This window comes from Myxine glutinosa, chromosome 3, assembly GCF_964187855.1.
Source record: "Myxine glutinosa chromosome 3, kmMyxGlut1.1, whole genome shotgun sequence".
In the NCBI taxonomy this organism is placed as follows: Eukaryota; Metazoa; Chordata; class Myxini; order Myxiniformes; family Myxinidae; genus Myxine; species Myxine glutinosa.
Window position 1 is genome coordinate 189,891,827 of NC_136263.1, and position 12,889 is coordinate 189,904,715.

Sequence of the window (12,889 nt, forward strand, 5' to 3'; positions counted from 1 at the left end):
TTCCTTCCAAAAAAAATAATAATTGAGAGATTCAAAAATCCATGAAAGCGAATTTCATGTAATAGGTTCGCTAATTTATACGTTAGCGAAATTCCATATAATCGAGTGTTTTTTTGGGGAAAATTGAGATGCCTCAAAAACCAAGCCAACCTAAGATGAACAGTGAGCCAGCAATATTACCAGAGGAAATAATCAAGAAACCCAAATAATCAAGTCGCCGTATAATGATGGATGCCCCCCCCCCTCGGACCCTGGGTTTGAATCCCGGTCTATGAGCTGAATGAACACCAGAGGGGTTGACTCAGCCTGTCATCCTTCCGAGGTCGGCAAATTGAGTACCAGTTCACTGGTAATTCCCTGTGTGTCGCAAGAGGCGACTAACAGGGTTGGCGGCAGGAAAGGCATCAGGCTGTAAAACATTGCTTCAAAAAGGGGACCACAGTGCCCAAAAAAGGCCAACCCCTGCTCTGCGGGGAAAAATGGCCTCTTAAGGTGGTCCCTTCTTTTCCTTCCGAGTTGCCGTATAACGACGGTTGCATGCATGCTCTCGATGCATTAGGATGCACAATCCAATATATTACATTGAAACCAATTAACTGACTGAGACCAATTTTATAACCATGCAGATCAGCTGGGCTCTGTTCATCACCAAGGTTTTGATCCTTTAAGCACAGAATCTCTCCAAGCGATGGGTCCACAATGTCAGTCAGTAGAGTTGAACTTTAGAACTGTTCTGTGCTCATTTGTGAGACGTTTACCATAATCTTTCGAGGATGTAAGAAAACCAGGTTTAAATGGCATTTGACTAAAATAACGGCCAATAACAGACCTGCAGACTTATGCTATGTTACTGAACAATCCACTTGGAGTTTTTTGGTGAAACAAATGACATTTTGCGATATAATAGACGGAATGTGAAGAAAGTTAGACAGCCAATATATTGTTTGCGGCTACATCTCAATGATTATTGGTAATTTACGTAAAATTGATGGCACCCTTACCACTGATAAGTACTGGAAGATTCTAATCCATGAAGTTATTCCCTAAGGAGAATAACAATCTGGAGATTAATTTTTATAATCATAATTAACTATTATTATAATCTTATTATAATCTTAGTTATTATAATCTCACCGCACTCAGAGGGGCAATTTTTATAATTAACATCCCATATAATATGGATGAGAATTCCTAAAAGGACGCACAAGTTCTCTGCATTTGCATTTGGGAATAGGTGTGAATACCGTTGTTCTCCTCGATAATCTTCACCCAAGTCAGATCCGCTGACCCTGCGGCCCGAACCACGAATTGACGACTCATCGCCACATTCAGACAGGTACCCCTAGAAGAGGAAGATCAAGAGAAAGGTGACAAGTATGTGTACTTGATGAATACAATTGTTATTGTTGAGCGACAAAGAATATAAATACAATCACAAGGTTCTAAATTGCATACATAAACAAAATCACCTTACCCAATGTGAGGCAATTACACATATGCAAGGACCACCTTGGCTGGCAGAATAGCCTAGAGGTATGGGCACTCACCTGAGCTGTATATCCTGTGTTTGAATCGAATCTCAGCCCAATTATAAACCATCACGCTGGTGTTTCACAGGCAGGGTATTCATCAGTATGTGGCATCCTTTGGATAGACATTAAACTGGGCATCCCATCTGCTTGCAGTTGTGGACATTGAAGATCCCATGGCGTCTTGTGTGAAGAGTTGGTGAGCTATTGCCGGCACCCTGGCCAAATTCCAAATCCCTGCATTGTCAGCTGAATACCCAACATCGGAGTGATGACCCATTCAGGATTGCCACTCTATAAATGCAAATTTCGCATGTGGAAATAGTAAATACACCCTTGGCTCCAACAGGTGGCATTGCCCCCTTTGGCAGAAACAACCTCAAGTAGGCGTTTCTTATAACTGTCTACCAGTCTCTAACATCGACTGGGAGAAATTTTTGCCTACTCCTCCATGCAGAATTATTTCAGCTGTGCGATGTTTGAGGGGTTTCTTGCATGCACAGCTCGTTTCAAATCCCTCCACAACATCTTGATGGGATTTAGATCCGGGCTTTGACTTGGCCATTCCAGAACCCTCCATTTCTTTCTTTTCAGCCATTCCTTGGTGGATTTACTGGTATGTTTAGGGTCATTGTCATGTTGCAAGGTCCACCTTCGGTTGATCTTCAACTTTCCGACAGATGGCCTCACATTATCCTCAAGCACCCTCTGGTACAATGAAGAATTCATAGTGGATTCTATGATGGTGAGCTGCCCAGGCCCTGATGCAGCAAAGCTGCCCCAAACCATAATATTTCCACCACCATGCTTTACAGTTGGTATCAGGTTGTTGTGGTCAAATGCTGTCTTTGGTTTTTGCCAAACATGTCTTCTGGTACTGTGGCCAAATAGCTCTACCTTTGACTCCTATGTCCAGAGCACATTGTTCCAGAAGTGCTGGTCTTTGCCTAGGTGTTCATTGGCAAACTTTAGTCTTGCCCTGGTGTTCTTTCTGAACAGCAAAGGTTTCCTCCTGGCACACCTCCCATGTAGATCAAATTTGTGCAGCCTCTTTATAATGGTAGACTCGTGCACTTTGACATCAACAGTGGCAAGAGCTACCTGTAGGTCCCGTTATGACATTCTGGGGTTCTTAGAGACTTTCAGCATCTTGTGGTCTGCTCTCGGGCTGAACTTGCTGGTGCGGCCTGGCCTGAACAAGTTGGCAGTTGTTTGGAATCTTCTCCACTTGTAGATGATCTTCCGGACAGTCGAATGATTGATTTCCAATTGTTTGGAGATCATTTTAAATCCCTTCCCAGACACATAGGCATCTATAACCTTCTTTCTGAAGGCATCAGAGAGCTCTTTTGATCTAGGCATGGTGATGCCACACACTTCAACAACAAAGAGCAAACCAAACTAAATGTCTGAGGTTTAAATAAGACAGGTTCCTCTAAGATACTCTCTAACGATGTTCTAATCATTTGCACCTGACCTGGTGCACCTGATTCGAATTTTAGGTATATGAAGTAGTCATAACTGTAGGGGTGTACTTACTTTTTCCACATGTGAAATTTGCATTTATGTTTATTTAAATTATACAATGGACTACAAAATGTAAATGTTTCATGATATTTTTTTTTTTTTTTTTTGTATACAAGATCGAGACTCGTGAAAGAGCTAACATTAATCACACAAAAAGACAAACCGACACACAAAACACAAAAAACAAGGGGAGCGGCAGACAAGATGGGGAGAGAGGGGGAAGGACACAAACACAACATTTGAGAGCAGGGACATCGGGAGGACTTGGGGGGAGGTGGGAGAGGAATAAAACATATGAACACTGCAAGGACTCTGGGGTGAATTACCGGGGGTAGAAAAGATCAAGGTTTTCGATGGGGGAAGATAAGAGATGGTGGTGAACAGCTGTTTTAAAGACCTGGAGGGAGGAGTGGGATTGAAGGGAGTGGGGGAGTTTGTTCCAGAGGCGGGAGAAAAGGGGAATGAAAGAGTGAAGGTGAGCAGAGAGCCCAGACTTTGGCAGTTTAACCATAAGAGGGTTGCAGGCAGATCTTGTGTGACCTGAAGGAATATTGGGGGGACAGAGCACAGAGAGAGCTGGGGGAGCAAGGCCGGAGAGGAGTCGGTAGAAGACAGAAAGACCACCAACCTGCCTGCGGTGAGTGAGTGAAAGGCCCTCGGAGTTGACTACATCGCAGGAGATTCCAATGATTCTGAAAGCTTTGGCCTCAACAGCGTGAAGCCGAGCAAGGTGTGAGGCAGGAGCACCAGCCCAGAGGGGGGAACAGTATTCCATTGAGCTGCGGATGAAAGCCTTGTATGTGGTGAGGAGCTCAGGTGTGCCAAGGAAGGACTTCGCACGATGGAGGATGCCCAGTCGGCGACTGGCTTTGGAGGCCAGCTTGGAAATGTGGTTTTCCCAAGAAAGATCATGGCAGATAGTGAGACCCAAAAGCTTGAGCGACAGAACTTCTTGGAGAGGATTGTTGAGAAAGTAGATGGGAGGGTTGTCCAGTCGGTCCTTTCGGAGAGACATTGTAAGAGTGTGAGATTTGTCAGGATTGAAAGACATATTCCACTTGTTTGACCAGTCTGTGATTTTGTCCAGGTCTGCAGAGAGTGAGAAGGCTGCAGACTGCCGATCTGAGGGATGAGGAATGGAGCGGCAGATAGTGGAGTCATCAGCAAAGAGATAGAGAGGATTTTCCAGAGAGTCGGAGAGGTCATTGATGAAGACCAGAAATAGCACAGGGCCCAGAACACTACCTTGGGGAACTCAAGCCAGAATAGGAAGGGAAGATGAGAGAAATCCATTCAGGGCCACACGTTGCCTACGACGAAAAAAAATTTATGACCAAAATCTTTTGGTTTTACCAAAATTTTACGACCGTAAAAAATTTACGACCTACGACCAAAAAATATTTGTTATATTATATCACCTTTATCTATCAATATTGTTGAAATGAAGATCAAATAGCTGAATGTTGAAATATGTTGAAAAAGTCAAAACTTTACATCGGGTGTACTTACTTTTTCACGTGACTGTACTTGCAAACATTTTTTTTTTTTGCCAAGTAACACACACACACACACACACACACACACACACACACACACACACACACACACACACACACACACACACACACACACACACACACACACACACACACACACACACACACACACACACACACACACACACACACACGTGATCAACATGCTTGTCAAACATTTTTATTTTTTTTGCCAAATAATAATGCACGAGACCAACAAATATACTTGACAAATCTTCGATTTTCGCAAGCAACAAACAAAAGGACCCAAATGCAATACCTTTTCCTCTGATGAGGGTAAATATGAAAAACAATTACAATGCGTGATCTCAATCAATTCCTTAGCATCCTTCTTTTTTTTTTTTTTGACGCACCCATCATTCCTGCTGAGGCAGCTGCATCCTATCCATGATTTCCCAAAATGCGAACACGTCATGTTTCACAAAAGCAAGCCACGGCAGCAGCCCCCCCGAGAGACATTACCAGGAGAAGCTGTACTCACGGCCTAACAGGAAATATTAAATACAAGATTATTAAGTGGGAAAGTTAAAAAAAAAAAACTTGACAATTCGCTCCAAATAATCTCAATGGATGGCATTTGCTAAAAAATATGTTAATCAAATATCTTTGTCATGCACAACTGTGATTGGTTGTTTTGCTGGAAAGAACTTAACCGACACTCTGCTTCCTTTAGCGTTTTTTGTCCACAAATACATGAAAGGAAACATCTTTCTCAAAAAGATTCGATCAAACACTTACCTCTTGCTTGCGCATCCAATGCTGGAGTTTGATTATTTTCTGCTGCACAATTTGAAGTTGAGGATCCACGGTGTGTGGATCACCAACACCCAAAGTCGCTGAATAGGCATCCCGTAATCGCATGAGACCATCCCTGTTTCAGTCGAATGGCAGAGGTGTTTTGATTCCAATTAAACCAACAAAAATTCAAAAATAAAAACCGATTCCAAAAATTTATCATTTCCTCACCTTTCATCCGTAAGATGCTGAAGGTCACGTGAAGCATTGTCGATCTGCTGCTGGAGGAACTGTCTGCGTTTATGGGGTGGAAGGTCCATCACGCTTTCAATACTGACCTGCACACAATCGTGTGAGCCAAACAACCTGCTTTACACCTGAGGTCTTTGTCATCAATTTTTAAACACCAAGCAACCTGATTGATTAATGAATTTTTTTATTGTAGTTTTAAGGCAGTTTGGAATTAAACTTGAAATCAGGTGTCATTCCCGTAGAAAGGCAAACCACATTCCAGACAGACCCTTACCTTGTCAATCTTTGAGGGAAGTCGTCGTCCTTTTGCTCGACCAACCGAGTTACCAAGGTCTTCCATCGATTTGGACTTTCCTTCCGCAATTCTTCCTGTTCCACTATCTCGCGTACCGCGGCCCCGTTCTCTGTATCCACCCGAGTCACCTTCAGGTGATGAGCGGGCTGGCCGAGCGGCATCCTCTATGGCAATGTCTTTGGGAATCCTCTGCCCAGTGTGGAACACATCAATCACGACATTTGCATCCTGCCAAACAATGCACAAAGCGAGGAACAATAAGAGACAAGGAAGGGATCATTCGTCCTCTTTACAGAGCATTGGTGCTGCAGCAGCAGTTTCTTAAGGGTTATACTGGGTAGTTTGCTGATGCCTTACCAACCGAGTTTGTAATTTGGCCAGGATGCCGCTGATAGCTCGTCTGCTCTTTACGAAGGACACCAACAACAAACAACAACAGGCATTTTAAGGCCATTTTCCCGACAAGAGCGGGGGTTAGCCTTGCGGTCCCCATGACAATCTTCTCCATTTTGCCCTATTTTCTGCATCTCTCCTTGTTAACCCCCTTGCTCGCATTTCTTCTTCGACCATCTTTAGCCAAGTCTTTCTCGGTCTTCCCCGTCCTCTACTTCCTTCTACATTCATTTCCATCACTCTTCTCAACCAGTCACTTTCATCCTTCCTCAACACATGACCAAACCATCTCAAACTGTTTCTCTTCACGGCATCCATCACAGGCTCTATTCCCATCATCTTTCGCAATTCATCATTTGTCTTCCTCTCTCTCAACGATACTCCGCACATCCACCGAACCATTCGCATGTCCACCCTTTCCAACCTTCGTTGCTGCTCTACGTTCATTACCCATGTCTCGCTCCCATAAATCATAACGCTTCTCACACATGCAGCATACACCTTTCCCTTCAGCTTCAACGACACTCTCCTCCTCGTCAGCTCGCCACTCAGTTCCCAAAATTTCTTCCATGCACATCTCACTCTAGTAACCGTTGCCGAGTCTGATCCAGCTTCTCAATTCAGCATGTCTCCGAGGTAGCAAAATGTTTTCACACCTTCCAGCTTCACGCCGTCTCCAAGATCCAACTCAACATTTCCTCCATCTGCAGCTCCTTCTGTGCACACCGTGGGCATACGAATGACACCGTGGGCTATTTAATGTGAACCATCTAATGCTCGTAGATGGGACGGCCAGTTTAAAGCTCATCAAAGGGAGGGAAAACACTGATGCCTCGCCAAGCCTGTTAATCAGCAGGTGACAGTTTACAGAGATTTGACTCCAGGCTAGACAGCTCAGAGACGAGTGTGCATAACTCCAAACTATCCTGCCGGCAACCACCAATCACAAGTAACATGTAACCAAAGCTAGCTGCCGCATGGTCAGATTGTTAACGACTAAACCGACAACCGCCACTGGATTTGCTAGCGAGGATGGTGACTGTGACACCCTTGCAGAACTAAAAACAACACCTGACAAAGGGCGGATGAGCTACCTTCGGGAGCCAACGGCCTTCCATTGCGGAGGTGGTGCCTCCTAAAAAACACCCAATGGGGGTAAGAAAAATTATTTTTCTGCCTGGCCTATTTACCTCCTCTTGCATAGTGGGCCTGTGAAGAGGTTTTCTCGTTTGAATATTGTGTTAAGGTTTGGCAGTCTTTCCTCTTCGTCTTTTTATCTAACCCTTCAGATTTAGAGGCTTTCAGCCTTGTTGAGTGCAAATTTAAATAAAAATAAATAAAATGTCACTTTCAACATTTCAAACCTTTTCATTTCAAACGCAGACATGTCAATGTAAGTAAAGAAACATCAAAATAAATATACAGAGACAGACAGAGACACAGAGGCACTGATTATGGGAAATAACAAGGAATCAAACAACATCATTTCATGAGTGCAATGTTGGGAAACGGCAGCACAACAAAATGGAAAAGAAAACCAGGCCTGAGACATGACCGTGGCAAAGTGCACCGATTCAAGAGTGCATCCATTTCTGAAATCAAGGATGAAAACCCAAGTTGTTGCATTACTAGTACAAGTACAACAGTTAGTTGTTATTATAGATCAACAAATGCTGCAAACTAGTGGTTATTTTAATTTACAGATTTTCCTTGAGTCACTTCCGTTGTTGGTTTTAGGCATGTAGATTATATGGAAGTGTGGCCTTGGTGGTGCCTTGACTCTTCATGTGGGCCGCGCCCCCTTTGAATGCTCACTACGCTGTATGATTCTGCATTGAATAATGTACTGCCCTTGGAAGAACCCCGTCTCTTGGTCGTCTGGTTATTGTGTTGAAACTCAGACGTGACACCCACCAACTCAAATCAAGGGTTATACACTAGCATCAAATGAAATGTCATCATAAATATTCCATTCATGTAAAATCATTTACGTTGAGGCATAAATACAACAACACAACATGCATTTTAAAGGCCATTTTCCCTGCTAGAGCGGGGGTTAGCCTTGCGGTCCCCATGACGATCTTCTCCATTTTGCCCTATTTTCTGCATCTCTCCTTGTTAACCCCCTTGCCCACATTTCTTCTTCCACCATCTTTAGCCAAGTCTTTCTCGGTCTTCCCCGTCTTCTACTTCCTTCTACATTCATTTCCATCACTCTTCTCAACCAGTCACTTTCATCCTTCCTCAACACATGACCAAACCATCTCAACCTGTTCCTCTTCACAGCATCAATCACAGGCTCTATTCCCATCATCTTTCGCAATTCATCATTTGTCTTCCTCTCTCTCAACGATACTCCGCACATCCGTCGAACCATTCGCATTTCCACCCTTTCCAACCTTCGTTGCTGCTCTACGTTCATTACCCATGTCTCACTCCCATAAATCATAACACTTCTCACACATGCAGCATACACCTTTCCCTTCAGCTTCAACGACACTCCCCTCATCATCAGCAAGCCACTCAATTCCCAAAACTTCTTCCATGCACATCTCACTCGAGCAACCATTGCCGAGTCTGATCCACCTTCTCCATTCAGCATGTCTCCGAGGTAGCAAAATGTTTTCACACCTTCCAGCTTCACGCCGTCTCCAAGATCCAACTCAACATTTCCTCCATCTGCAGCTCCCTCTGTGCACACCTTACATTTGAACGTAGCTGCCACACTGGTTAATGACCCTCTCAGACCACTACATTTTTGATGAACCCACTCAGCGCACATTGTACAATGAATGGAGTTCACTCCGACACCCTTCCTACACACAGCACAGGGCCACTTCCCAGTTCTTTCCACCTCAGCACATGCTTTACCACTTTCCATCACCTTCGTCTTTCCGATATTCACCTTCAGACCTTTTGTCTCCATACATTCCTTCCACGTGTTCATCTTTTCCTTCAGTCCATCCATACTTTCCGCAATCAACACCAGATCATCTGCATACAACTCCCACGGTAAACCCTCCTTTACGTTCTGAGCCAGCACCTCCATCACAGCTACAAATAGTAGTGGACTTAGTACCGACCCCTGATGCACTCCCACCTTCACCTCAAACTCACCACTGTTCCCGTCCTTCGTCCTTACAGCTGTGCGTGCTCTTTTGTACATTGCCATCACTACTCTGATCAACCATTCCTCCACTCCTAACTTCCTCAATGCCCATGTCAATACTTTGCGTGGAACCCGATCGAATGCTTTCTCCAGATCAACAAACCCAAGAAACAACTTCTTCCTCTTCTCCATGTACTTCTCCTGCAACTGCCTCACAATGAAAAGCGCGTCTGTCGTTCCTCTTCCTGGCATGAATCCAAACTGCATTTCGTCGATCTTCACTTTCTTCCTTATCCTCCTCTCCAACACCCTTTCCAATACCTTCATTCCATGCTCTAATAACTTTATCGCTCGGTACGAGCCACACTCCAGAGGGTCACCTTTCCCCTTGTATAGAGGGACGAGGGTACTCAGTTCCCAACCACTGGAATGCGGCCTTCTTTCACCACCAGATTACAGATCTCTGTCATTCTCTTCACACCCCAACTTCCTGCTGCCTTCAACATATCTCCCACAACTCCCGTCGGCCCTCCCGCTTTTCTACCCTTCATTGCTTTTATCGCTTCCTCAACTTCCTTCTCAGTTATCTTCTCTGCCGGTCCTAAAACTGGGTTACTCTCTATGTTGCCATCCCATTCATTCTCTGTATTCAACAGCATTTCCATATATCTTTTCCATCTTCCTTTAATTCCATCTGGGTCGACAACGATTTGTCCCACTTCATCCTTCAAGCAACTCACCCCCATCACATCACACCTCTCTTTCGCTATCTGCTTTGCAATCCTGAATACTGCTTTCTGACCCTCTTCCGAATCCAAGCATTCTCCGAACATTTTCCTACATGCCTCCTGCGCCTTTGCTACCTCTTTCTTTGCAGCCTTCCTGGCTGCCTTATAACTTTCATGCTCTGCTGTTTCTGCTCCCGTACCCTTCACCTTCTGCCACTCCTTGAACTTCTTCCTCTTCTCGTCAATCCTCTTTCCAACTTCATCATCCCACCACCATGTTTCCGAGTGCCTCGGTGGTCCTTTTGTCCATCCACATACCTCACCAATGGCTCCCTACAGACTAGCTTTCATTGACATCCAACCACTTTCAAGCTCAACCACATCATCCTCGACCCTACTCAGCCTCTCTTTTAATGCCTCCCTTACTGTCACCTCTTTCAACCTCCACACCTTCATTCTCGGTTGGTACTTCACCCGCCGAGCTCTCCTCGCACCTTTTACCCTTACGTCGCAGACAACCAAGTGGTGCTGTGAAACAGCCTCCTCCCCCGGGATTACCTTTGTGTCCCGGAGGTGCCCCCTATCTCGCCTACGCACCATGAGGTAGTCAACGGTTGTCGTCGACCCACCTGACGTGTATGTAACAAGCTTATTATCCTCTTTCTGGAACTGAGTATTACAAATCAACAAATCAGCTCCATCAGCAAACTCCAAAATCCTTTCACCTTCTCCATTTCTCACACCATATCCGTAACCCCCATGAACTCCGTCAAAACCATCCATACTCCTTCTCACATGTCCATTTAGGTCTCCTCCTACCACAACAACTTCCTCATCTTTCACGTTTTCCATCAGCTTCTCTATCGCACACCAGAACTTGTCCTTCTCTTCATCACTTCGACCAACCTGCGGAGCATATCCCGAGATGACGTTCACCAAGAGCTTTCCAATCATAATTTTCACCATCATCAACCTATCACTCACTCTAGTCACACTCACCACACTGTCTACAAACTCCTCAGAAAACAGGACACCAACACCATTCACGCCCTCCAGGCACCCTTGCCACACAAACTTGTATTTCTGTCCCTGCCTACCCTTCACCATTCTCACACCACTTCCCTTCCATCTCGTCTCTTGCACACAACATATGTCCACTCTTCTTCTGACCAATACTTCCACCACTTCTCCTGATCTCCCTGTCATTGTCCCTACATTCCATGTCCCAAACCTCAGAAACCGATCTCCACTTCGGGCTGTTCCCTGCCCACATGTAGTTGTAATTGTCATGGTTCTCTTTTCGAGGCAATGTTTTTATGGCCGGATGCCCTTCCTGACGCCAACCCTCTTAGTCGCCTCTTACGACACGCAGGGATACGGCGTACCTATTCTTATCCAGGGTACACACTGGGAAACGTTTAAAACATGTAAATTCTGGGGGTTGGGGGGGGGGCGGCGTCAGCATCACGGCTGCGGTTTAAACATATTTAAATAAATATTTAAACAAAACCATGAAAAACAATCTGGGAAAAGTCTCTAAGTGATAACGTGGATTTGAGAAAGCAGGAGCAGAGGTGAAAGAACAAACGAGATATAGGGGGCGGGGTACAAGTCGAGACGAGGAGGCCGCACGAGACATCAGGCCGCACGAGGCGCGAACAAAGAAACGACTAATTACACACAAATTTGCAACAACTACAAAACCAAAACCAAATAGAAACACACAATAACACATACACAACAAAATACGCAGCGGAAATTTGACAAAGAAACGAACGGGAAAACACTCAAACTTTGATGCCGTGGAGAGATCGAAGCAAGCCTCGTCGCTCGAGGGACCGGAAGGCATAAATGAGCAAACAAAAACAAATATAAATGGCTGCTTCCATCAGATAGGGTCTGGTATGTGGGTACATCACCAGCTTCACTGCACTTCAACTCACTAACTTATTCACCCACCGGTCTCACTTTAATCTCTCAAATGTCTTCACCTGTCTCTCATTGACAGCTTCTGCTGCCACGAATGACTTGTCAATCTCTTTTTCCAGGAGCGGAAGGAGCTGACGTTGTACGTCGGCCACACGAACAAAGGCCTTCTTTAACACCGTCGACCTCTGCTCATCCATCGCTTGCAGGCGCTTGGGATGAACAACAGTGCGACAAGAAAAGCATAATAAAGGAGAATGTAAAAGGCCTCACATTTAGGGGAGGGGGACATTAAGCCAGTGCAACCCACTGATATAAATATAACTGGATCACTGGTTTGCTGAAAAAAAATTGGTCACCACCACGATCTTGGTAATCGCCACAACATGAAAAATTCTGATAAAAAAAAAACTCAGTCTATTTAAAAACCTGTTAATCTGAGATGGTTTGTCCACGTTGTTTACTATGGAACTGTGGGTTCGTAGGGAGTCCCAATATGGCGGCCGCGTAGCCTCATCAGCAAGCACACTCTCATTGACCGGTAGTTCCTCCATATTATAAAGCTCAGTGGTGCAACCCCATCCCTCTCCGCATTTCTATTCAAATAGATGAGCCACAGCATACCCACGGAACATCCATGCAATGTAAAACGTGACGTCAAGTCCTCAACTCTCCCCATCTCCCCTCACAAATCCAAAGTCATCAAGCTCCGCCTCCCATAAACAATTGGGAGCAGTGGATAGGCGATGAGGCTTGCCTGCTTTTGGGATGCTCCCATTGTGCTGGCATGATACTTACTGCCATTGAACTGGACAAAGTGTCCAGGCAACAGCCCAGTA

The 12,889-nt window shown here is 44.9% G+C and overlaps 1 protein-coding gene across 2 annotated transcripts in view; it reads right to left on the bottom strand.

The window, feature by feature from the left end:
- The window catches only part of LOC137422946 (formin-binding protein 1-like), an 80,062-nt gene that overhangs the window by 16,763 nt on the left and 50,410 nt on the right, over positions 1-12,889 (bottom strand). For both annotated transcript variants that reach the window (XM_068109625.2, XM_068109626.2), the window contains exons 8-12: positions 12,116-12,262; positions 5,874-6,122; positions 5,579-5,685; positions 5,351-5,483; positions 1,245-1,342 (exon numbers count right to left, since the gene is read on the bottom strand). In XM_068109625.2, coding sequence (XP_067965726.2) covers positions 1,245-1,342; positions 5,351-5,483; positions 5,579-5,685; positions 5,874-6,122; positions 12,116-12,262 — 734 coding nt within the window. The remainder of the gene's footprint in view (positions 1-1,244; positions 1,343-5,350; positions 5,484-5,578; positions 5,686-5,873; positions 6,123-12,115; positions 12,263-12,889) is intronic.